Genomic DNA, 26,354 nt, shown 5'->3' on the forward strand with positions numbered 1-26,354 from the left:
GTACATAAAATGATAGTCAAATTGATATTTGTAATTTGGGGCATAACATTCCCAAGAAACAGATTCAGATATAATAACTGAAAGCAAGAGTTGCCGTAGTGTTGTTTGTTTGTTTTAAGTTGCGTACTTCTTATGGACGTGGACGCGGAGAACAGAGCGAGTTGTAATTCTTAGGAAAAGTTATGTTCTAACAATGAACCGAGTTCGATCAAGACTTCATATTGTCTTGCGCGGTTAAATGTAGAATTATATCTGACCTTATCTCGCTATACGCCTCGCTAGGCAAGTAAGCCGTTACCAAACGTGAAAAAGCTAATTGCACAACACTATCATTAAAGTCTTGATGCAATGACGCGCGCGTTCTATCCATTGATTTTTCATGTGTCTATCAATCTTTCATTGAGGTCCTGAAGTATCAAAATGTTTCTTTCTCAGATTATTTATCGCAAGGTGGGGTGATAAGATTATTATTGATAATTAGGGTTGGTTTACAGTAGCACCAGAGCGATTCGAGGCCTAGGAAAATTAGGGGTATTATAAAAAGGGGTGACTAATACATCGAAGCTTTATAAATACCTAAGGGTGGAAAGTGAACTATTATTGACTGACACTGACGTTTTGGAACTTAGAATTAGAAAAGTTTGTAAAGACTCACCTTCAAGTTTCATTCCAACTTCCAGGCATTTTTGGAATCTGCAGAAAGGACAGCGTTTCCTCTGGGTTTTGTCAATGTGACAGGAGCGCTCCGCCACGCACGTGTAGACCTTCTTGTTCTGAACGGTGCGTTTGAAGAAGCCCTTGCAGGACTCGCAGGTGAGCAGCCCGTAGTGGTAGCCGCTCACTTTGTCCCCGCAGACGGGGCAGAGCTCCTCGATGACGTCCTTGGAGTCCGTCTGGTCGCAGGGCTGGCCAGGTGCGGCGGGCATGTACGCGCCGCCCTCGGAGCTGCCTGTGAACAAGTAGGACGCGTCCAGGTTAGGCATGTTGTAGACCTGGTACTGCGGCGAGTACTGCTCCAGGCCGCCCTGGTAGGCCAGGCCCGGCAGCGCATACTGCGGCGGCGGGGGCCCACTGGGCTCGCCGGGTCCGAATGGGGACATGTTCAGGGGCATCAGCGTGGACTGCTGCTCCATGTCTACTATCATCACTCTCACTGACACACCTGAATAGGCGGGTCTTAGACCCGGTTATTATTTAGTTTAGTCACAGAAAACTTCTACACACGGTTCTAGCGGAACCTTTTCACGGACTGGAAATATTATCGCTGGCAAAAAAAAGCGGGAAAAACGAAAACACCATTTTTGTCCGTAACGTTAATCAAAAGTGAAACGACTTCGAGCTCGCGCGTACAAGGGGATGTCACTACTAAGTTTGTTGAGAGCGCACCGGAAAACAGTACCGCCACGGTGAGGCGAGAGTCGCGACTGAGGAGACGAGCGGCCGCCGGGCGGAGCGGTTGGTCGCGCGGGGCGGGGGGGCACAATGGAGAATGATTAGGGGGGGCCCCGTGTAATAAGTGAAAGTGAGTCGGCGACCTACTTTCCAGCGAACCAGGTCTATGTTAGGAGCGCGGCCGAGGGCGGGGGCGCGCCCTACTGACCCACTTGCGCCCGGCATCCCAACCAAACAACCCCATCTTCATTCCTTCATCTTCATCATCACCCGCTGCCATCTTATCTCAACCTGCCAGACAGTTTGCATTTGTCTAACACGGACAGTTAACTTAAAGAAAGCTTCAAGTGTAAGTAAATAAATATGGGCACTAAATGGTATTTTCGATTCTGTAAACATTTACATTTTGCATAAAACGATTGATAAATAGAAATCAAGTTAAAAGTTCTAGTCACGCAAATAAATAAATAATTAAAAATTATTATATTTTGCCATTACGGTGAAAATCATATTTCTAAAACATTTAGGAAGTTATAACTCCAATAAAGGTTACCTGTTACGAAAGCTCAAAAAAGGACCAAGATTTGGGTAATAAAGTTACAAAAGCAGACTAAGAAAATATCCATTCTCTGAAAGTGCGCAAATGAGGGTAGGCGATAGGCACGAATGGAAGTAGCTGCCTGAAAGATTCAAAGCAAAGCTGAAGTTCCTGCAATACTGCGGGCCTTCCAGGCGGCGGGCCTGGCGGCGAAGGGCCGGTTATTGGGCCACATATAAAAAAGAAAGTTTTCGTTGTTTTACTGCCGGCAATAAAGCGCTCTAAGGGACGGGCCGGGACAAATAAATATTACTGTGTCTGGCAGAAAGATGCGTCTCGGGAGAAGGGTGCAAATGTTGGCTCATTGTTTAGTTTAATAGTTTTAGGCCAAATTACCCGCCCGGGCCGGATAAATAATAATCCTTTGCGATAATTTATAATCTGCCGGTGCCCTCTTAAGTGTGCACAAGCTGTGCTCGATCGGGACACGCTCAAGTAGTACCAAACACTCTTTTACAGTGGGTAGAAACCACATGTTATTGGTTCATGTTCATAATATTAATGATTAATGATATGCTTTATTTGCGAAGATAAGTGTCGAAAACTGTCAATCAGGAAACTAGGTGATTTACCAAAACGTACGTACGTGTCACGTGATAATGTATTAACAACTAGTCACTATGTACAAATGTCCCGAACAGCCAGGTTCCCCCAACTATAAACTCCCCATCATTAATCTTTTGCTCGTAGGAACATTAGAAATGGAGTTGACCTACATTGGTGAGTTTTGAATAAGAAGATAAGTAAAAAAGAGTGATACGATCAATGATTGTTTGCCAGAGCTGTTATGTGTTATCTGCATACCCTTAGAGATAGTCAGGGGAATCGTATTATGTTTATAACTAAAAGTAGGTCACCTAGATAAAAAAAATTTAAATCGACAAAAATTAAGAAATTATTGTAAAAAAACAAAAAATAAAATTCTCAAATCTGGATTTAGACCGAATCAGATGCAGGCACGAACCAATTAATTTATGAGGCAATGATTAGCTAATAACATGCTGTAGGTACCTACCTAACAAATTTAAAGTTGTGAAATTGTGAACATCAGCAAAAATACCACACGCCCTCAATTACATTTAAAATTATCGTAAATAACAAAAAGATAATTCTCAAATCTGGATTTAGATCGAATCAGATGTAGGTATGAACCAATTAATTTATGTGACAATGCTTAGCTAGCAACCTGCTGTAGGTACCTATCTAATTAAATTTAAAGTATGAAATTCTGAACATTAGCAAAAAAATACCGCAGGCCCTCAATTTAACATTTAGAACAATTTATTTAGGTTGTTATCTTTTTGAATGTTCTTAAATATTTATTAAAATACTTTGATCAACACTTTCTTGTCTTGCCATAGAACCGCGACTTGCGATGTGCCGAACTGCTCGATTTTAAATAAATAATATTATGTAAGAGTGGAAGACTCTCTAAATTTCGCCCTGTTGAAAGACATCCATTCAGAAATGAAACGTTGTTTGAAGTTACTTTAGCCGTGTTTGGTGACCAGATATGAATAGCCAGGTAATTTCCCCGCCTTAATCTTCTTGATCTCCTTCCCCTTCCCATTCAGCCTCACAACTACCTTAATTGGGGACGACATAGCCCCACTGACTTTTTTCGGTATTCACGTAAAACTAACTCGCAGGATCACGAAATCATATATTTTTAAAGAAAGACAAACATTTCCGGGTTACGAATAACATAACAATTTTAGAAAATCTCCTACTACTACAACAGTAAGCAGAAAATGTTGTTTGTGTCGTGGTGGAGGACTGTCGAGCCGAGGAATTGAACTCACGACGGCTGAGTGGGACCCAGACATGATGCCAACTCAGCCACTCATATGAACCACATTCGTCAGATTTAAATACCTAATGACGAAAGCTAAGCCGATTGGTCGAAATTTGAGAGGTATTAACTGTGTTGGACCACGTACTTTAACATTTTGAAAGTAGATTACAATCTAAACTCTGGAAACAAAGCTTATGGGATATTATATTCCATAGCTAAATGGCTATAATCTGTTTAACGTTCCTTTTCAATGCCTTTCGATGGTTAAAATCTGTTAGTATTTATAAATAGTTTAGTAGTTGCAATTTGTTGTACGTGGGTTTAGCCAAAAGTTGAATGTTCACAATAATTAGTTGATATGTGGCAGGTTTAAGGATAACTTCGATTTAATTTGTTAGTTTAAAAAAATTAAGTTATTTTTTGCAAGTTTTACTAAATGAGTAGACACCTACCCCCCATAACACACGGTGTCACAAGTTGTATTACAAACTGTTGAATCTACATCACATTTGCAGTCGATTTTGTGGTACAACTTTTTGATTTGATTAAGCTTTCGTTTTCGAGAAAAGCGAGCCCGAAGTTTGAATTATTTGACTTAACTTATGTTTTCACTTAATTAATATCGTAAGCCACCCTTAAGATGATCTGAAATAAGTGCTACAATTAATATATATTTTATTTATAAAATTCTATTCTCTTTCTGGGTTTGCTAGTAGGTATTACAACATGCGCAAAATAGCGTCCTTTATGGGGAAAGCCTAGGTTTTATTTTGTATGAATTAAAGTTTACTAAAAAGAAAAACAAAATCGAAGTGAATAATTATTTATTTCAAATCTTACAAACTAGTTGTTTGAATACGTACTGCATTGCAGTTGAACATTGTTAGTTGAACATTGTTACGAGCCATGAATCATAACTCATAGGAGCTTTCTGATTTACCTCTTTTTCCAACCGTAAACTGCATAAGAAAAGTCATAACTCATTCTGTCAAGTGTTTTTAAGAAAAGCAAATTAAAATTATACCCCACGTATATATCAGAATTAAAAGTTTAAATTAAACAACTCTAAAACATCATAAAAAGATTCAGTTGCATCTGGGGATTGAATTCAGGACCTTTGCCTTGCCGGGGTAGTGCTTTATCACTGAGCTAATTCGATCATAATAATTTCCGTCATATTTAACTGTCATACTCCTATTAAGGGCAACTAATATTATTGTGTTTTTAATAAATTATCTTCAATGATTAAATATTACAATTTGGGGTAAGGTTTTACAATAAAAACTATTCCACTATAAAAATATAAGAAAACAAAGTTATACTTTATCATACCAGCTTTGATGCCTGGTGAAAAGAGGATTGAAAGGTTTCAATTTTTCCTGTGCAATATATTTCCTGTTCAATATATACCTACTACCACTTTATTTAACCTGTTACACTTGCATACTGTAACCAAGTGTGAAATTATAAATATGTAAAAAGTTTTTTTGTTTAGAATTAAGATATTTTCGTCTTTGTGTCTTTTCTATATCAAACATCGACATTTTTTAATATGACAATGCCCTTATGTGATTGGAAATTTTTACGGCCAAAACTATTACCGAGATTTATGTTTGGTTTATTATACAGTGTTGTGCTTTCTCTTTCTTTTGCCAACACTGTTTCACTTGTATACATTTATTTTGATTTATTATTGTATATTTGATACAGATCTTATGTGAGTATAAGTAACATATTTTCCCAAATAACATTTGGGAAAATATACAATAAAGAATTTTGGATATGTGAACAAAGACATGTTATAAAATGAAAAGTACAACGTACGTCGAGGATAAGCTGCAATAGAGGCGTGAACATATATTATGGCCCAGTCAACATTAATTTCTAACTAGGAAGTGTCTGTTTTAAGAAACTAAACTAATATCAAAATTTTAAATTTAAAAATACATTTATATTGTATTTAATTTATACGCTAAAGTACTATTTTATTTGACTATTATTTGGAAAAACCAACAGTTATAATTATTACAAGGTATGGTGTAGTAAGTGTTAATTATTTAACCAATAATAGGTTTTCACTTAGGTATTTTAATTATTTAGTGAATATATATAATATTTATGTAAGAAAAAAGTAACATTAGCCTATAGGGATGGGATGGCGGAAGGGAGGGGTATGGGATGGATCTAGTCTGTGTAATGTGTAGTATGGACGTATGTGTATTAATAAAAAATAATAATGATAGTATAATTATTTATTGATTTTAGGTTTGAAATTGTGGGGTGCTGAGTTAAATAAGTCTAATTCACTGTATGAAGTATTAAAATTGTATGAAGCACGGTGAATAAAAGCATTTTGTTTTGAGTTAGTGTTACATTGAGGGATGTTTAATGTGTGATTTTGTCTGGTTTGTCTGATGGGTACTCTTAATTGAATTCTTTCTAGTCATTCCGGTCAATCTATCACAGAGGTGGCAATTTTTTGTAAAAATAGTACGTCTGCGGAGTTTCTACGACTTTCCAGTGACGAAATCCTGAAAAACGCTGCTGACTCCTCGTGACTCAGATGAGGACGATAGGCCCGAAAATCAAGGTATCGTAGAAAACGATATTGCAATTTCTCAATCCTTTCTATGTGTGACTTATACGTGGGATTCCAGACTTGAGAGGCGTACTCCAGAGAACTGCGTACTTACTATACCAAAGGCGATGTAGGCATAAACACACATTTCACCACAATCTATATATCTACTGATGATGGACACTGTAATGCTGTCCGAAACGTTGGTTAAAAAATTATAAAAAGGGGAAACTCTTTTTTTTATATATCTGTAACTAAAGACGTCTGATGCCATTTCAAACAACATATAGATTCGGAATGGTTAATTTTCAGTACGACGCGCGACGGTCCGAGTTTCTCACATTCGATGTATGGAACTTGTGCAAATATTTAATACATACAAATGATGACAAAAGATATTGAGTTTTTGATGAAGCGCCATGCCTAGCGCTATAGAACCGACGACATGTGACGTAGTCAACGCGACCAGCTTCGCCGAGTCACAGAGCCGGGCAAAAGTAGCCCAGTCGAAGAAATCGCAAGTGGTTTAGCACGGTCGGTTGTTGCGGCACTGTGCAGTGCAGTGCAGTAACGCGCCGGCGAAAGAGAAAACCGGGCGCGAAGAAAGGCGACCGAGAAAGGGAGACGCAGCGAGCGAGGAAGTTACGCGGAATGTGACGAGATCGCACGTAATAGCGGAATAAGAGGCTTGCACTTGAATGGGCACGCTTCGAGACACCTCTAGTACTGTATCTGCCTACTTTTTATCACCTCGTAGGCAATATTATGCAAAATACATATTTTGTATTCATTTGTAACGTTAATTTTTTTCTTATATTAAGTTTAGAGTTAGACAGGTAACATTATATCGAATTGAAATATCGTCATACCAAATCAACATGCATTTATTTTTTTGGCATTAAATACTGTTGTTTGATGAAGAACTAATTTGTGTAAAATTGAACCTACACGTTTTCAATAATCAGTGAAGATTACTTTTTTCCACTTTTATAATTGCTTTTGGGTGCACTAAAAGGCATCGGTTTTATATTTATTGATTCTTTAAAATGTATGATTTAGGGGTCATGCATACATAATGAAAAATAAAACATCTTCGTTCATATTAAGGGTGCCTCTGTTACGATCTTTAGCGGGTTCAAAACCCGTCGTGAGCAAGTAAATTTTAATGATTAACTTGTGTTATTTCACAATTTATTCATATACAGCATAAGCATATTTGCAACACGTTCCAGGGCGGTAGATACTTTCTACTCGCCCTGGCAAAAGACCACAATGAACAATCCTAATCCCAAAGCCTTCGTGGGTTATGCCTAAATACTACAAAGAATTAGTTTTAGTTCTATTGTAAGTGTCCTTAATTTCATAGAAATAAGTTGTTAAAAGGTTTATACCAGACACAAAAATGTCATTTTTTTATAACTAAAGAAAAACATACGAAAAAAACAAGCGGACCGGGCAAAAGGTAAAATCATAATTGGTGCCTTCAAACTCCTCCTGAATGATTTTTGTATTGTTCAATTTTATTCACTTCTACTAATGTAATCTGTTGCATTGTTGTACCCCATACACCTTCCAATAAATAATAACAATTATAAATGTCACTTTTGCCCTCATCACATTGTGACCTAGACCACAGAATGTATTTACTGCAATACAGAAAACGCATAAATATTTATAGCTTATTTATTGAGTTGTATCGCCTTATTAGATGAATATTATAATGTTTTTTCTCTAGGCCAATGCCATCTTCGAGTCATCGATAATATTAAAATATTTTTAAATATAGCCGCAAGACATGGCACGACCAAGTGAATCAGATACTTGAGTCGGGCCATGTCAAGGGTCAGAATAATAAAAGGGTATTAATGACGACGTATGAATGTGAATGAGGCAAGGATTGTGTGATTGAGTTGTTTAGCAGTCCGTCCTCTCTGCCTACCCCTGTGGGGAAACGGCGTGAAGGTTAGTTAGTTAGTTTGCCGCAAATATCGTTTCATATGAAATATTAGAATAAATAGACCTAAGTCTCAAGTCCCAACTTCTCCCATCGATATGGAGCCAATTAAACTATGGCATCCCCAATTGTGGTTTGTTGTAGGCTGAAGGTAGTGAAGAGGGAAATGAGATGGGAAAGAGGAAGGTGGGGAAGTACCTGGATATGCAGATCTGGTCACCACTCACGGCCAAAGCCATTTCAAGCAAAGTTTTAATTAAACGTTCTAGCAGTAGAGTAAATAATGCATATGAGGTTCCACTATGCAAAACTAGGCTTGCGCAGAGACATGCTTTTTTCACTGCCCCAAGAATCTACAATGCACTCTATCAGACTATAGAAATTAGATCTAAAAATATATCGTCTTACAGCATATACAAAAATGTAATAAAGACTTGGATCACTACCATTGACACAAATACCTACCTGCTATAATATCCTACCTTTTGTAAATTTACAAATCCTTATTTTTTTTTTTAACCTTTTTTTCTTAAATATAATTTTGTAAAAACGGAATTATTTGTTTTATAAACTGCACTAAACAAAATAAGTATACCCACGAACTGGCGATGCCTATGTGGGATTTTTTTTGGTCTATATGCATACTATTCTATTATATTTTTTATTTAATTGTATCATTTTATTTTTCTTATCTTAAAGCTACCTTTTTTATTTTTTATATTACCTTCTTTACCTGTGAATGAAATGCTTTTTGTGATACTATAATAATTTTAATAATGTAATACTTGTTTTGGTAATACTTGATTTTTGTAATTATATTTTTATGCATGTAACAAAAGAAATATATTAATAAAAAATCTGAATGGTGGACTTACACCAGGGCGATACTGAGAGTAGGATAAAATACTATACATAATTTTAAATTAGTAAATTGTGAAATAACACAAATTAATAAAATAAATTTTATTTGCGCAAGCCGGGATTTGAACCCGCGACTTCCAGCTTGCTCTTAAAGAGCCTTACCCCTAAACCACGGAGGCCGTCCAAATGTCACATTAAGAAAACTATAATATTATAATAATCCCATACGACTGATACCTTTATCACAGCTAATTGTTATTTCTCACAAGGAAGGTCCCTATTCATTTTTTAATATGAATCTCTGATGGGAATTTCGAAAATAATTAGCTTCGCGCTGAAACATTAATAATCCTAAGTAATCTTTTTTAAAGATGCAATACAACAGCTGCACGACAGCATTACGAATACCTGTTGAATGAAGGCCCAAAGCTATTTAATGATTCAATGGATGTAACAAAATATGAAAAAGCTTGAAAGTTTATTCCAAAACCAACAGACCAATTAATTATTTTGCGATGATTTTCAGATATATTTCTATAGTTATTGTCTACGGATTTTCACTTATTCGTGTTGTGTAATAATATTTTTTTTTTAAATTTAACTGTGAATTTATGTAAGTACGATAGTATATCTATAACAGGTATTATTATTAACATAATGATTGTATAGTATAGGATAATTGTTTTTGTTGTTATTTAGTTGTAAAAAAATACATTTTTATATCTCGAATAAACCTATACTAACAACTTATTTCTATGATATTTAATTTTAAACGTTCAGTGTGGGCATAGAGGACCGACAGCCAAACAACTTGGTATAGGCAAACATTCCTTGCCTCATTCACATTCATACATATTATTCTATTATTCTGACTCTTGACATGGCCCGACTCTAGCATCTGATTCTCTTCCTCTCTTCACGACTTCTGCTACCATTCGCATTTACGTCGTATAATCTCCTTACACTTCTTTCTTCGCTCATTAGTTCTGCATATCCAAACAATCTAAGTGTCCCTTTTTTAATCTTACTCATTACCATTAAATCATAGGATCATACATGGATTTACCAAACATACATCACAAGGATCTCATCTACAGCATTCAGTCTACTTTCATCCTTTCTCTGCCAGTTACATGCCTCACTTCCATACATCAGGGTAGGTACCAGCAGTCCATTGTGGACTGCTAGTTTCGCTTTTTTGCTAGCGCTAACTGCGTTCAGTCCTCCATTAATGGTGTTACGTGCCTTTACCATTCTTCAATATCTCTGTCAGCATTACAATCTCTCTTTCTGCGCTTTTGTAAATACGGAGATAGAAGTCTGCCGTGTTAAGGAATTATTATCGGTGTACTTAATTATTTTTAAGCATTATTAAAAATACTAACTCCCCAGTCTGACCCGAGGTTATTTATCTACTAAATAAGTAATTAAATTAATGTTATGTATCGTATTATCTTTAAAAAAATTTTGCTTAATAATTTAAAATTTAAAAAAAAAGTTTATTAAAATTATCGCCGGTACTGAAATGGGTTAGACCATCTTCAATTAAAGTGATGCACACAAAATTATGTGATTCAAGTAATGATTATGGCAAAGTAACTATTGCAGCTATGCCCCATGGGTACAGAGCCCTAGACAGTTAGACACGTGGTCACGTGATCAGCATTGCAAACAAGCCAAATATAAATAATTTGTAAATGGCGTCATAATTTATACGTTAGCGTTGAATTCAAATCTATGAGAAAAATCCAAGGAGAAATCAGAGGTAACCTTGAGCCATTTAACCTGTGTCTTATAAATAAATTCGATACAGGCGTCGCTTACAAAACTGCGGGCCGCGGTCTCAAATGACACGGCTACCAGGACAAGTATACTATGGCGGCTCTGGAATTACTTAATAACGGCGATACCAGTTCATTAAGCGATATAATATATATAGTAATGCGACCGGTGCACAGGGCTTATCGCGCACAAACACGGCAAATTTAATTAATAGATTGATAACTAGACCAAGAATTGTGCCAATGGTGTTTGTGTTTACCATCCCATCCATAGAATCAACTTTACTAGACCACTTTGCGACTATACGACATAAACCTACTGACACACTTTGCTTTAAATTTAAGTGTTAAAAAATTAAAATGCATAGCCACCTATAACCTAACCTATCATAGTAGGGAAAAAAATCTTTATTTTGATATTCGCGTTGTCAATAACAAAAACTTTTATTCCGGTAAGCAAAACCCAGGAAAGATTGGCAACATCATGATTAAAATAAGGCGCTTAAATTACTTTTACGCCTTATTTAAATCATGATGTTGCCGATCTTGATTTAAATAAGGCGCTTGAAAAAAGTAATTCAAGCGCCTTATTCAAATCAAAAACTTTTATTCCGGTAAGCAAAACCCCGGAAAGATCGGCAACATCATGATTTAAATAAGGCGCTTGAATTACTTTTTTTTAGAATCACACGACGCGCGACGGATGCAGTTTGAAGTCAGTGTTTTGAAGCATAACTATATCCCTTGTTTCAATCAAAGTTTCTAATTGCTGTGTTCTGCGAGGTAAAATCCCAGTGTACATGTGATGTTATAACTTAAGGAAAATTTATTGCGAAAATTAATAATCCGGAATTGTAATTGTTCTTTGTATTTAATGGATGTAAGGGATCATTTGTTATGCAGATCTTCTTCTATGTCGTGTTTAGTAATTTTAGTTTTATGAATTATCATAAAATTTTAAAGGTTCCGATAGAAGCACACATCGGCGAGAAGTGAAAATATTGGCGAGCGATCCGAGTGGTGGTTGCGCCATTCCATTGTGATCCGGGTCGGGTGTTGCGATACATTTATGAGTTGCATTGCTGTCTTCGGGCGGTTGAAAGTTTAGGGAATACACATGTCTGAGCACTAAACCGTCTGCGTTGTTAGTTGTTATGTTACAATAGGCACAATAAGCTAGTTTTCATAAATCAACTTAATATAACACTCTCGTAAGAGCCGCAACAGCCCGAAGCCAGTGGGGAAATGTTATTCAAATATTGAGAAGATTGCGGAACCAATTAAATGGGTGAAGAGGGTTTAAAAATACTTCTATAGAAATTCCGGTAACCAACATAGCTAAAACCGTTCTAACACCGTTTCATTGGAAGTATTGTGGTTGCATTAAGCGTTTTCTACTTTTGTTTTGGAACTTGTGTTTTTACGTCATAATAATAATAATAATAATTGGATAATTTGTAGAGCGCCGTTTTTGTGAAAAATCACCTCAAGGGCGCTGTACAATTTATTTCCTAGGATCTACATTTGTTATTTAGAAAAGATACCAAAACATACTAACCTGGCAAGTCACTTCCGACAAACACACTCATATTAAAAAGTTTATGCTTATAAAAGATAGAACTGCACGCAGAGGACACTATATCAAAAAACACTGGTCGTCGCATGATCTTAAGTCTGCTATAGTTTTTATTTTTATTTAAATGTATTTTAACTGTCTTAAAAGCCTACAAATTGTTAGTTGTTATCATTTTTATTTATTTATTTTTAGTTATTATTTTTATTTATTTTATTTTATTTTTAGTATTTTTTACATTTTGTTAATTTAAATTGCCATCAACTGTGAAAGTAATATGAGTTTACATTTTGGGGTTGCGCTACCTCCTTCTTTAGCCAACGTTTCGGACAGCATTCAAGTTTACGCATCTGCCCTGATTATGGACACCGTAATGGTTCATGTAATATTATGTTAATAAACAGGAATGCTTGTGAACGCGAATGAAATTATTAATTTAACCGTCTCAGAACAGACATTGCCTAGTGGGTAATGTTTACGTTTACGCATCTGCCCTGATTAGAGACACTGTAATGCTAAACGAAAAGTTGGCTAAATTAGGAGGTAGCGTAACACGGCATAATACTTTTGGCCATGAAAATCTCAAATCGTAACAAAACATTACTGTTCTTGCTTGTCGTAACTCAAATATAACAAAATATTATCCCATTTCAAAATAATTTAATTCTGTCAAGTCAATAATACATAATAATTGGTTTAATATTCAAAGGGATTTGGTTAAGCATTTCGCACTTTACCGGAGACATGCGTAATAATTACAATAAGCAACCACTTAAGAGCCGGCCTGAAAGGTACAAACGCCGATCGAAGTGTCGTGCTTGCTCAATAACTAATCTTGCTCAATCGAACGAAACCCACAGAAATAAAGCTATTAACAGTAATTACATTCATTGCGAAACTAAGCAAACTGGGAGTTTAGGAACTATATATGTTTAGCATTAATTATCATAATACTAAAAGGTGTAGTAATTTTATCGGATTTGTTGAAAACCGATAGGATGGGAAATTCCTTATCAGTTTTGTCGCAGACTCCTTCCTTAACTCACATTAGTACATCATCTCAAACTTCCGTTCTGTATCACTGATTCTTGACATGACCCGACTCAAGTATTTAACTCACTTGATCGAGACAACAACGTCCTGGAGTTTTTCTTCCGTTCATTTAAGTGATCCGATCTATAGTTCAAAACCATCTCCATTCCTATGTCAATCTGCCTAACTTAGGGATTACTTAATTATCCGTGAAAATAATGTTCTTTTTTGTAAATAAAAGGATTCCTAAATGCCAGAGAATCGATTCTCCAATCCAGGCCGCTCGTAATCGCCGACGAAAGTAGATACATTGGTCGACATTCTTATTCTTGAGTCTTGTCGGAAGGTACATAATTACATAAGCCAAACGTCAAAAGTCATTCCACTCGAACAACGAGTGGGTCAAACCACTTGTTGTTAGAGTGGAATGACTTCGTCAAAAATCGGGACTCTCTGGTCTGATCTGAAGGCAAATACCAACTATAAATCAAACATAACGTACGCATCACGGCTTTGCTTATTTCAGCATATCGCTCGCCATTCACTACCAATAGGAACGTATGGCGAGCGATATGCTGAAATAGGCCAAGCCAGGAAAACATAGCGCGCTTGTAGCGTGGTCTGTCACAGCCCTAATGTATTAAGTACTTCAGGAAAATGTTTGTATCGCACCTTCCTATTAATCTTTAATATTTGGGTCAACGAGGGGGGGGGGGATTGTCCAATGAAAATGTCCATGCATCCCCCTGTCCTTTGAAAACTTTGTACTTTGATAATATCCGATGACACGCGAAATTTACATTTCCTTGTTTTTTGTGTGCTTCCACTTTCAAAGTTAAAAATCTTTTTCTGAACATTTAATAAGTTACTACAATCGCTTTACTTTCCTATGTAAAGAATGGTCCGGTCGGTACCGAACTTCAAACTCAACTTCTATTAATATAAATTTTAAGATTGAATTTCTTAAGGGTTTTTAGAACTTAAAAAGCTGGGCCCTTTGAAAATAACCTACCTAATTTGCGAAGATATGTTTCGAAATTGTTGGTTGTTAAAAATCTGAATTTGTGACAAACCCCTTCCTCCTTGTATAAATATTAAAACCCAATTAACACGGAACTTTGTAGTTGTGATTTGTGTATATATAAAATATATATTGAAACAACTGGTCCCTTTAATAAATTTATCAACGTAATATATGCGGAGAGGAAAAAATTTTAAAGGTGACGTAAGATTTCGTACTTTTATTATATTGTTAAAATGTCGTGATTTAGTATCTGATACAAATGCAGATCAAATACATATGTGATAAGAGCGACGTAAAATTTCATACATACTTTTATTCTTTTTTTATTTTTTTTTATTTAATATATATATATATATAAAGTGGGTACAGGATATAATATGAGTACATAAAGAATATATTTACATTACAAAATATATTTATGTTCGCAATCTCACCAATGAAGAAACTGGTTCTTGTGCTTGGTGAGAGAGTTACACTAATTATAAGAAAAATAGAATCATTATGCTATAACTAAGTATATATATATATGATAGGAACAATATATAAAGAGACAAAATCTAAATACAGTGGAGATGAGTATAGACTGATAATAAATATCAATGAAAGGAAAAACAGGCAATTATTTAGTTGATTATTTCTGAAAGAGTAACTTTAGTTTTAGTTTAAGTATGTTAATATCTATGTTAATATCATTATATTGTTAAAATATATATGATTTAGTCTCTGATACATTTGCAGATCAAATATTAATATGTGATTAATTCATACTAAAACATAAAAATGTATAAGGATTTTATTAGGACATAGATAATTATGTATTTATTTAAAAACCCCAAATAAAATTAATAAATAAATAATTAGTACTGCACGGAGAAAAATGTGTATCGCTAATTTATTAAGCATCTCTTAAAATTATTGGAATTTTGCAGGCCTTTAACGAATATATGAACAGGTTTCCTGATTTAATGAACTATTATTTTCGAATATATTATGACGATGTCGAAAGACGTGTTCGAGCGTTTTTTAACCGGATTACCAATAATTTGAAGAGATTCTTAATAAATTGGCAATATTCAATATTCATTTTTCTCCGTGTGAAAAATGTGCACTTCTTAAACATTTTGATCTTGTCGAGAGTCGGAATAACATAAAAGTACGTATGAACGTGAATGAAGCAAGTATGTAGCAAGACCCCCCCTGTTTTAGTCAATATCTGAAGTTTATGGAACCTGAGACAAGATGTCAGCTTTATATAAGGAAGGAATATGAGATATTTTTTAAAAGAAAGACACTTCTCCGGGTTACGAAAAATCTGACAATATTTGAAAAAATTCTACCACCACCACAATAAGCGGAAAATGTTACTTGTTTCGTGATGGAGGACTTAGTCAGCCGAGGAATTGAACTCACGACATTTGGGTGGGACCCAAAATGCGACGCCAACTCAGCCAATGACAGGTCGATATGTGATGGTATATTTGGGGAATATTAAGTAAAGCTGAAACCCTTGTAGTTATTATTAAATAAACAACTGAATATAGTACAGGTACACAAAAATATTGAATATTTATTTTTAATGTGAGTAACGCTCAAGAGTCCCAACTGCTCCCAACCGTCTGCACCCAATTAGACTACGCCATTCCCAATTGGGGTATGTTGTGAGGCTGAAGTTAGTGGGAGAAGTACCTGGCTATTCAGGGGGCCTACTCTGTACTACTCTGTCTACTCTATAGCCACGTCAAAAAACCCATATTAACCCTTCCCTTAAGGTGTTCAAAAATTCCTCGTCCGCCGGTGCTATATTGTAATTACTATTACTACATAAAATGTATTGCCGAAGAATACCTAAAATTCGAACTCTGTGTTTAGTATATTTACCGAGATATTTTATTCATTAGAGACGATGTTCACTCAGTTGACAGCACCGGCAAGGAAAGGTTAAACCACGAACTTACTGGTATGTTAACCCGAAAGATACAGAGTAGGCCCCCAGGTCTGGTAATTTAAATGAATACATTGAGAAAAAACATAAATTGACTTGCGCATGCCAGGATTTGAATACGCGACCACCGAATTCGTAGGCGAGGATATCAACCATTCAACCAAGTAAGTCAACGAAAATTAAGTGGAAAAAAGTTAGACTAGTTTTTTAATAAAAAAAAGTCACACTAACGATTATTCGAATTGGAACTACCTCTTTTGTCCTTGACGGTGGACTGTGTTGGCATTTTCTACCTAAATATTACAACATTACTGTGGAAAATAGGTGTCTGTTTTCCATTTTCGGTGGAGCGTGGCTCTGCAGCGCGCGCTGACCGCACAACCTTAGAGAATGAGTTACATAATGCGTCAATTCGAACTCCTTCTGCGAGACCTTGAAGACATTACCCGAAATTACCCGTGGGGAGAGCGACCCGCTATTTTATTTAATTTTTTAAATATTATCTGATAATGGTAACGTATTCTTCGAAACCTTGGAATAAAGAAGAAAACTATAAGTGCCTTCCATATAAATTTGAATGGTTAAAAAATGCGCCACTGACTTGGTACCTTTTGATTCTGCACGTGCTCATTTTCTCTAACATTTGCCTGAAATTGGATATCGCCATCCCATTTCGGTGATCATGTATCATGGAAACATAGGCCCAATTTGGGGCTTATATTTAGATCACACTTCTTGTGTTATTCTTTATTCCAAGTTATAAACCAATCGTAAGTTTGCAAGGCTTTTAATAATAATAATATTTGGATGATTTGTACAGTGCTATCATAAGAAAAATCACCTCAAGGGCGTACATAATAATACGTCACATATAATCATCTTACTACCAACTAAATGTATCACACTTTAATTTTATAACAACATAGGTATAATAAATAACCTGTAATGTTGTAATATCACGTATAATGTAGGAGGGAGAAATCACATTAACCGGCAAACCATCTGTAAAGACGGGAACGACAAGTTCTCAATCGAACAAATCATAATGTCAACTGTGCTTTCCGGCTGCGCAATTTGGTTGCTTTTTCCAAGCACCTTCTTTTGGAATTGTGGTAGGGAAAACACAGCATTCCCATACAATGTCGAAAGCCTGTGACAGACCACGATGTACTTTCGTGGCTTGGCCTATTTCAGCCGTGACGCGTATATCGTAATGTGTTGCCAAGACATGGCTTTTATCAAGTCGCCGCGCTGAGAATATAGTTTTTTTTTCTGTTATAGCTTAGTAAAAAATGCACCTACTAACCTACAAGGCAAAATTTTATTTGACTTACCTACAGCATTTTTTTTGGCCAAAAAGCTTAAAGTTCTTTCATTGATGCTTTGCATGTTCTACAATGACAGTATCCTCATCTGAGCGCCGTGACTACTCCACGCAGTCGGCCATAACAATAGTATTGTTACAAACTACTTAGCAGAAGTACACAAATTCGTGCGTAGTTATTGGTGGCTACTGGGGAATGCGCAGCCTTCGTAGAGATTTCCCACAAATTCGTTAAAACTAACTCCTTAATTGTGCATGGGTTTAGCAGAAGTACGCAAGTTCGTGCGTAGTTATTGGTAGCTACTGGGGAATGCGCAGCCTTCGTAGAGATTTCCCACAAATTGGTTAAAACTAACTCATTAATTGTGCATGGATTTAACAGAAGTACACAAGTTCGTGCGTAGTTCTCGGTAGCTACTGGGGAATGCGCAGCCTTCGTAGAGATTTCCCACAAATTCGTTAAAACTAACTCCTTAATTGTGCATGGGTTTAGCAGAAGTACACAAGTTCGTGCGTAGTTATTGGTAGCTACTGGGGAATGCGCAGCCTTCGTAGAGATTTCCCACAAATTCGTTAAAATTAACTCCTTAATTGTGCATGGATTTAACAGAAATACACAAGTTCGTGCGTAGTTATCGGTAGCTACTGGGGAATGCGCAGCCTTCGTAGAGATTTTCCACAAATTCGTTAAAACTAACTCATTAATTGTGCATGGGTTTAGCAGAAGTATACAAGTTCGTGCGTAGTTATATAGTTTTAAGTCAGTGTTTCGGTAAAAAAAACTTGAATTGTTTGTATAGGAAAACGAATAGTCATCTATGAAAAAAATTGTGTTAATCTTGTTTACTTCTACAATCGTGTAAAATCAAACCACCTCCCGAAGTTAATGCACTTTACCCCCGGAAACCCTGTATTATGTTTACATGCTCAGTGGAGTGGAGATACAGGTATGTGTTTACATATTATGCCATTACAGGTGTAGGTAATACTTTCCAGTGGAAACTATTATATTTATTATATTATACCGTGTCATAATTTTCTAATTGACTCTATATCGCATCAAAATATTTGCAACCCGAACATTTTGCGTGAGTTAATCGAGAAAATTGGAACAAACATTACTGTACGTCAGCAACACGTTAAGTATTATTTGCTTTGAGAATTATTTACTATATATTATTTAGATATTACATTTATTTCGAATATTAACTGCTGTAAAATTTTATGTAAAAAAATGTATTAAATATAATGTCAGTGTCACCAAAAGTTGGTAGAATGCATTGTCATCGACAACCAGTCTATCTACCGAGTTTCAGTTAGGTTCATTATTTAAATCGATTAATCAAGAAAACAAAATCAAATAGATATTTTTATGCAAACTAAAATATTTAAAATAATTATGTAAACTTCATAGCTTTTAAATTAAATATATTAGTTTATTTAGAACACGTTTTCTGGTGAACCAAGTACAGTGGCGTCATTCTTAAGATCCTAGATTTTATTATTTTTTTCAAAATTCGTTGCTATTATAATAATAATAATAATGATGATTTGTTGTCTTCTTTTCTTAGTAACATATAGAGATAATGATATCCTCACTGGGATCTCCCGTGCTGAGGATTTCATTTAATTACAACATTGGATTTCATGACAACAAAGTAACATATGAATTTAAAAAAAAAAATTAAAATTTAAAAAAAACAAACGCAGCTACCGCTCAAATAGAAATCGCACAGACAACTATATTAAAGGTAATACTCAAAAAACATAAACTAACCGACACAGACCAAATATTTAAAAGCTGTGACATACTTGATATACGCCAATTATATGTTAAAACTCTACTAAACTACATTTTTGACCAAAAAAACAAACCCCAACAAACACAAAATATCACTAATAGACCGGTCAGAAAAGCGTATAAAAAAAACATCAAAACTCCGACGGTAAACACTACCTTTGGACAAAGACACCATAAATACCACGCTATTAAAGCATTCAACAGTCTTCCACTTGAAACAAAAATTGAGGAAAATAAAAATAAATTCAAACACAAAATAAAAAAATGGATTAAAGAACAAAAAAGACAATATTTCCAAAATTCTATAACATAAAAGAATAAAACATATACACGCAACACAAAAAATATATAAAACACGCAACACGCACAAACACATAAATCATTATAAATGCCGATTTCCATTCTCTGTTAATATTTTTATTTTAGTGTGAAAATTAGATTTTAATTTCTAATCTTTATTTTTAGTTTAAATTTATCTTTATTTTAATGTTGTTTTTTGTTTAAATGTATAAATTCATATATTTTAAAATGGGGGCCTCAGCACGGGTAAACAACCCAGTGAGGCCAACATTACTGAATCAAAATATGAAATACTGTAAAATAATGTATCAATAAAAAAAAATAGATAAAAAAAAAAAATTATAAACATATATCATGTAGTATAATTTTTTTTTTAAATAATTTTAATATAAGTAAGATAGTGTTTTTTGTATAGTTCAGTTTTCGTCTGTGTTTGATATCAGTATATTTTCTATTTCAGATCTCCCTATATTAAGTATCCAGCTTTTTATTTGAGATTCCGATCTGCCCGATTTGCCTTTTTAGTCTTTTATTGCGATCACAGACTATATTTTTAAGTATTAGGTACCTACGCAGACACATACAACCTAAATTAATCTTTACAGAGAGCATCATATTCTGAAGTTCAATAAATATAGCTGGTATTCGAATTGTTAGTCTGTACCAAATTAGTAGATTAGATATTTTACAAAGAATATCCATATTTTTTAAATATTACATAAAAATACTATAATTTACAAATGTATTCCCACCTACCCGAATACCTAAATAACATCTACTTAGCTTTTTATTAATCTAAAGCTTGGGAAATAGTTTTGCGTACTCGTTTTCAATTACTCTTATACATTTTTAGGCAGACGCGCAGGTCTGAATTTCAGCAGAATTCTGTCTGCTGTCGAATATAATTTCAAGCCCGAGTGCCGCAGAAACTGTACATATGTTTTTGTTTCAAAGGTAATTCATCGGAAATTTATCTATTAAGAAATATTCATTCTAGTCATAGCTTTGACGAAGAATCTTTTACTGTAGCGAAAACATAGACTCTACGAGCAATGCAACACCATTGTGAGTTTTTACTATCACACTTGTACATTTACAATAATAATAATAATAATTGGATAATTTGTAGAGCGCCGTTTTTGTGAAAAATCACCTCAAGGGCGCTGTACAATTTATTTCCTAGGATCTACATTTGTTATTTAGACCAACTGTGCCAGCACGAGGTTCGTCATCCGTTCAGGCATGTGTCTGCCGCCAATATAGCGCTGACATGTGTCTGCTGCCAATAAAGAGCGCCGACACAACATCCTCACATAGACAACAAACCTTGGCAGCACCGCTGTGACGCTCGACGAAGACAGAAGATGGAGACTCTGCTGCAAGAGTCCTAGGTAGCGAAGGAACTGTACCAGCTGCTGCAGGGAGAGAGACTACCCCGTCCACCAACTGTGCCAGCACGAGGCTCGTCATCCGTTCAGGCATGTGTCCGCCACTAATATAGCGCTGACATGTGTCTGCTGCCAATAAAGAGCGCCGACACAACATCCTCACATAGATAACAGACCTTGGCAGAGTACACTACATAATAATATTTGTTAAATAAAGGTTTTTGTAACAAGGTGTGGGAATCGTTTATAATTTACGTTTTATCTATGGTTTCGGTATGTGCACTTCCATCATTGAAGCATTTACCATTACATTTATGAGTATTGGCCATATTGCCAACACTGAATTTGTTGGGTAGCTGCGTTTGCCAAACCTGTGAACTAGTCACTGAAGCTGGGATTTTAAATCTGGGCAACAATTCATTCCTTGAACGACAGCTTAGAGCTGATAGTAGGTACCACCTACCACCTCTGGACTGACGGACCACGGATCTGACACTAGTGAATTATTGGAAATTATATTGGATTATTCACTGTAGGAGAATTTGGTAATCGGGAAACATCTTCCGAGCCAGTACACTATTGGGCTATTGTCATGATTTGACAAGACCACTTTTTCTTGGGAAGCAACATTACTATTTTTAGAAATCTAGGAGAGATGTTATTGCTGTCTGCCACGCTTTTCTTAGAAATCTAGGAGAGATGTTATTGCTGTCTGCCACGCTTTTCATTAAATATGCTTCAAGAAACAATAGGTATTACACAATATTGTTACCAAAACAAACCTTTTTTGCCAGGAAGAATTTAATCTTAGGATGTCTTTGTTTAATATAAATCTTGAATGTTCAACTCTTCTTACATTCTGATATTTAATCCCAACAAGTCACGGCTCTTTTCCTACATTTGACTACGAACAGTTCCACACGGGAGGCACTGAGGAAAAAAAATCCCTTATGGCCTACTTCATCTTTGAGGATGCTGTGTCGCGGGTATTTTTAGGGAAATAAAGGAGATGCAGTTCTGGGAAGGAAACAGATATGTGGGTTGGTAGGAATCTGGGGGTCAGCGTGTCCAGGAGCAGTGGCGGTTTTCTCTAAAGTGCGTTTGTGCGGCGAACCCCCATTAAAAAGATGAGAAAACAAAACAAACTTGTTTTATAATAATATAAGTACATTATAGATAGCACGCTATTAAAATTTCGCCTTCAAAACCCGCGCCACCGAAAAATACGATACCTATTCCAAATTTGTGCGAGTTGAAATCCGCGCCAAACTCTTCATACAAAATAATCTTAGCCGGTACAGACCCTATGACGGTGATATATACAAAATTTGGTCTTTCTTTGCAAAAATAAGACAAATTTTGTGCGTCGAACACGCGTTATGATATCACGTGACCTCCGAACATTGACGAATGTAACCGAAGAAACCCGAGAACTTCGCGGACTGTTTGACGGCCGACGTTTGACCTTTGAACCATAGGGATGCAAGTTAAGTGTTATTTTTTTATGTTATATTATGGTATTTAACTTTGTAGTCATTTTTGTAAATATTTTTGTTTTCTTGTTTCTGCATTTCTCCAACCGTTTGCTTATGGCATTTGTAAATCTACTACCTATTGAAGTAGACCGATTTTGATTTCTGTTTTCGTATTTTTTTTTTAGATAAGTCGTTATATTCCTTAATTATATTTGCGAAAGTTTCGGCAAACGCCCCATTGTCGTCGCTAGTTATGCAATTTTGTGTTTTGTCTTCTCCAGTTCAGTGATTAATCAGTATAGTGATTTGGCATCAAGCTTCGCCTTAACTAATAAAGTAGGTGAAGCAGATTTACAATCAGACAAATAAATTTACAAATCGATGAAATTCCAAACGGTCGAGTAAATCAGGCTTCGCTTTGCTTAGTCAATTGGTATTTTTTACGAGATAATACTAATTATTATATTATAGAAATGTGTTTTCAATAAACTATACGTTAGTGTGTGTAAGAAGAAGATAAGAAAAATATCAATAATATACGTATGTCGCGAATCGATTTTTTTCCATTTTTATAAATAATTGAGTGATTCACGACCTGGTTCTCCCACCGTAGAATGCACGAGGAGACCTTGGCTAATGAGTGAAAAAAGCGAATTAAAACTGATAATAGGATAATTCTGCGCGAGGTAGGTGGGTACGTACACTACAATATTGATAATTAATTATGGTCGCGATGTATTCGGCGTGTGTACACGATGCCGAACACACGTGTGTGCGTGCCGCGAGATGAATAGGTACGCGTGTTGTGTATCCGTGACATAATAACGCGCTAGTATCGGTGAAGAGCTATCGGCGACACATTTATTCGCGCGGGGCGGGGGGGGCCGCGGGCGGGGGAACTAGGCCAAGTGCAGTGAGCCAGTGGGTCAATAACGCCTATCACCTACCGCCGCTGCCGCGCCACTGCTACCACTACGCGTGCACACACACAACGGGCGATCCAATTACCACTTGCTCCATACGAAGTTAACTTAGCTGAGACTGATTGTGATTATTCTCTGTGGCGACTGCTGCCCGCAAGTGCCTACTCGCCGCTAGTTGCGCAAGCGGTTTGCTAACTACTGTAAAATGTTTAACATTCGCTTGTGGTAATCAAAGATTCTCAAATCAAAGCGTCCTTTCGAATCGAAATACAACGCTTCTCCCGTAATACCTGCAATCTCTCCAAATACAAGAAGTTCGGTGGTCAAAAGGGTTAAAAACGTTAACATATTATTTGGACAAATTAAAAATAAACTTATTTTTTCCGTTGTTCTTTTTCACTATTTAATATTCTGAGTATAATACTCGTATTTCTAATTTATACATAGATATTTATTTGATTACAACGTAGATTATTATCAGTAGGTTATATTTAACATTTACTTTATAGCCACCCACGTTCATACGTGATGGCAGTACTTATAATAATTAGGTTTTATTTTCTATAGCGTTAATTTACATACGGTACGTAGGTATGAATAGGCACATTCATAGGTGAACCATATTTTTTTTTTTTCGAAGTTGATTTAGTCTCTTTTTTTAACCACATGTATTAGAATTTCACTTTTGTTTTCGGCTATGATGAATCTTGGAAGCGAAAATAGACACACTTCCCGACATCTGACCGAGCTGAAACTCAGCAGATAAACTCGTCGTCGATGACAAAGTATTCTGAAATTTTATTGTGTGAATCGCGTACACGCACACGGACATAAAAGGGACCTGTTTCCGTTTGCATTTTGTTATGATATGTATATAGATGCTTATTAGTTCAATGGATACTCAGGATACAGGATGGTGGCAATTCAACACACTTTTCAAAAGTGATATAAAGCCATGAAGATATGAAAAAAGTGAAAAAAATTGCCTCTAAACCTAACTCAACGTAACCTATTTAATCCAGTTTTTTTTTCAAAACTTTAATCATTTTACAAGAATGTGTTGAAGAGTCATGAATTGTAACAGTACTACTGAGTTATCCGGTTACCAAGCGGCTTGAGATAAATGTATTAGAATACATGAAAAAACATTTTTTTTTATAATCGCCTTCAAATAATTAGAGTTTTTTTGTCTGATATTTTAGCATAAATATCATGAAACGAAGTTCCTTAATTTTACATGTTCGTTTTGCATGTTAGTCCATAAGTGTTTACTCCATAGCCTAAAATTATTGATTCCGCCAACGCGTTACAGACACAATACATATTTTAGTTAACATGGCGAATTTTCTTAACTTCTGTTAACTTCATCCTGCCGTGTCTTCGTGAGACGATCAATGTATTTTCACGTCCGTTGCGGTTTTGAAAATGCAATAACTATCAGTACGCCAATTTTCATTCAATTTCAAGAAGGTGTACTTGATATTTTACAGCACGGTATGAAGTTTAAAAATGGGTATTTTACATTGTTCCAAAATAATGTGCCCATTTTTTCAGATGTAATAATAATAATAACTTTTTATTTACCATGAACGATATCTCAGATAAAAATCTCCGCGTATTATTATATATACCATGAACGTTAATAATAAACTCCATGTATTTTCCTACTAAGTGAAAAATATTGAAAATAATATATAAATTAAGATACTTACGATTTTGTAGGTTTATATTTTAAACATTATATTGAGTTTAAATGTATTTTTTACTATAATTGTAAAACTGCACATCTCGGCACAGGGATTCACTAGTGAAAGTTTTATGTATGTTTTATTATAATGTATTCACTAGTGAGATGAGCGACTTTTGATTTTATTGTAATACTACAGCTAATAAATGTACCCGGCGTTTGGGTTATCCTTAGTAGATATACATATACCATGGCGCACGTTTCTGTTGGTCTTTTATGATTTTTTTATTTTTTTTTATTTAGTAAAAGATTATACATCTATAATCTATATGCATTATTTAAGAAATGTTATGACTGCCCAACTAGGAGGATTCCCGTTTTAGGACAGTCAAATTAGGATGAGTATTAACATTTTGATAAGTTGTTTGATAAGTATAGTATTAAAAATAATTATGAAATAATAGGTATATGTACTTTTAACTGGTGCCTTAGCCTACTAACATATTTTGTATAAATATGAAAACAAAGAGAAGAAATAGAATTAAATAAAATATCCAATTAAACATAAAATTAACTGCTGCTTGGGTAGCATTATAATTTAAAAGTACTAGGTAGGTACATTATACACATAATGATAATAATTAGGATTTACAATAAGATTGACTTTAATCAACTTTGTAAATGGTCACATGATGCAGGACTATTAATAAATGCTAAAAAAAACAAAGTTATGCATATAAGATCACCTAATGCCAGATTTCAATTTAATCCTAATATTATTTCTCATAGTTTTAATTGCATCCATAAAAATATCCCGACTAATTGTAAATGTGAAAGCTTAGAATTAGTTACAGAATATGTCTATCTTGGTGTTACAGTAGATCGCTTTTTCAAATGGGACAAACATATTAAAAAAACCTGTAAAA

General features: G+C 35.3%; 1 protein-coding gene across 1 annotated transcript in view; it reads right to left on the reverse strand.

Annotated features, from left to right (window-relative positions):
* ftz-f1 (ftz transcription factor 1) overlaps nt 1-26,354 on the reverse strand; it is a 291,635-nt gene that overhangs the window by 40,712 nt on the left and 224,569 nt on the right. The window contains exon 4 of the mRNA XM_089649854.1: nt 656-949. Within this exon, the coding sequence (XP_089505980.1) occupies nt 656-949 (294 nt within the window). The remainder of the gene's footprint in view (nt 1-655; nt 950-26,354) is intronic.

This window comes from Hesperophylax consimilis, chromosome 31 (genome assembly GCF_061612785.1).
Source record: "Hesperophylax consimilis isolate HC1 chromosome 31, BYU_Hcon_1.0, whole genome shotgun sequence".
Lineage (NCBI taxonomy): Eukaryota > Metazoa > Arthropoda > Insecta > Trichoptera > Limnephilidae > Hesperophylax > Hesperophylax consimilis.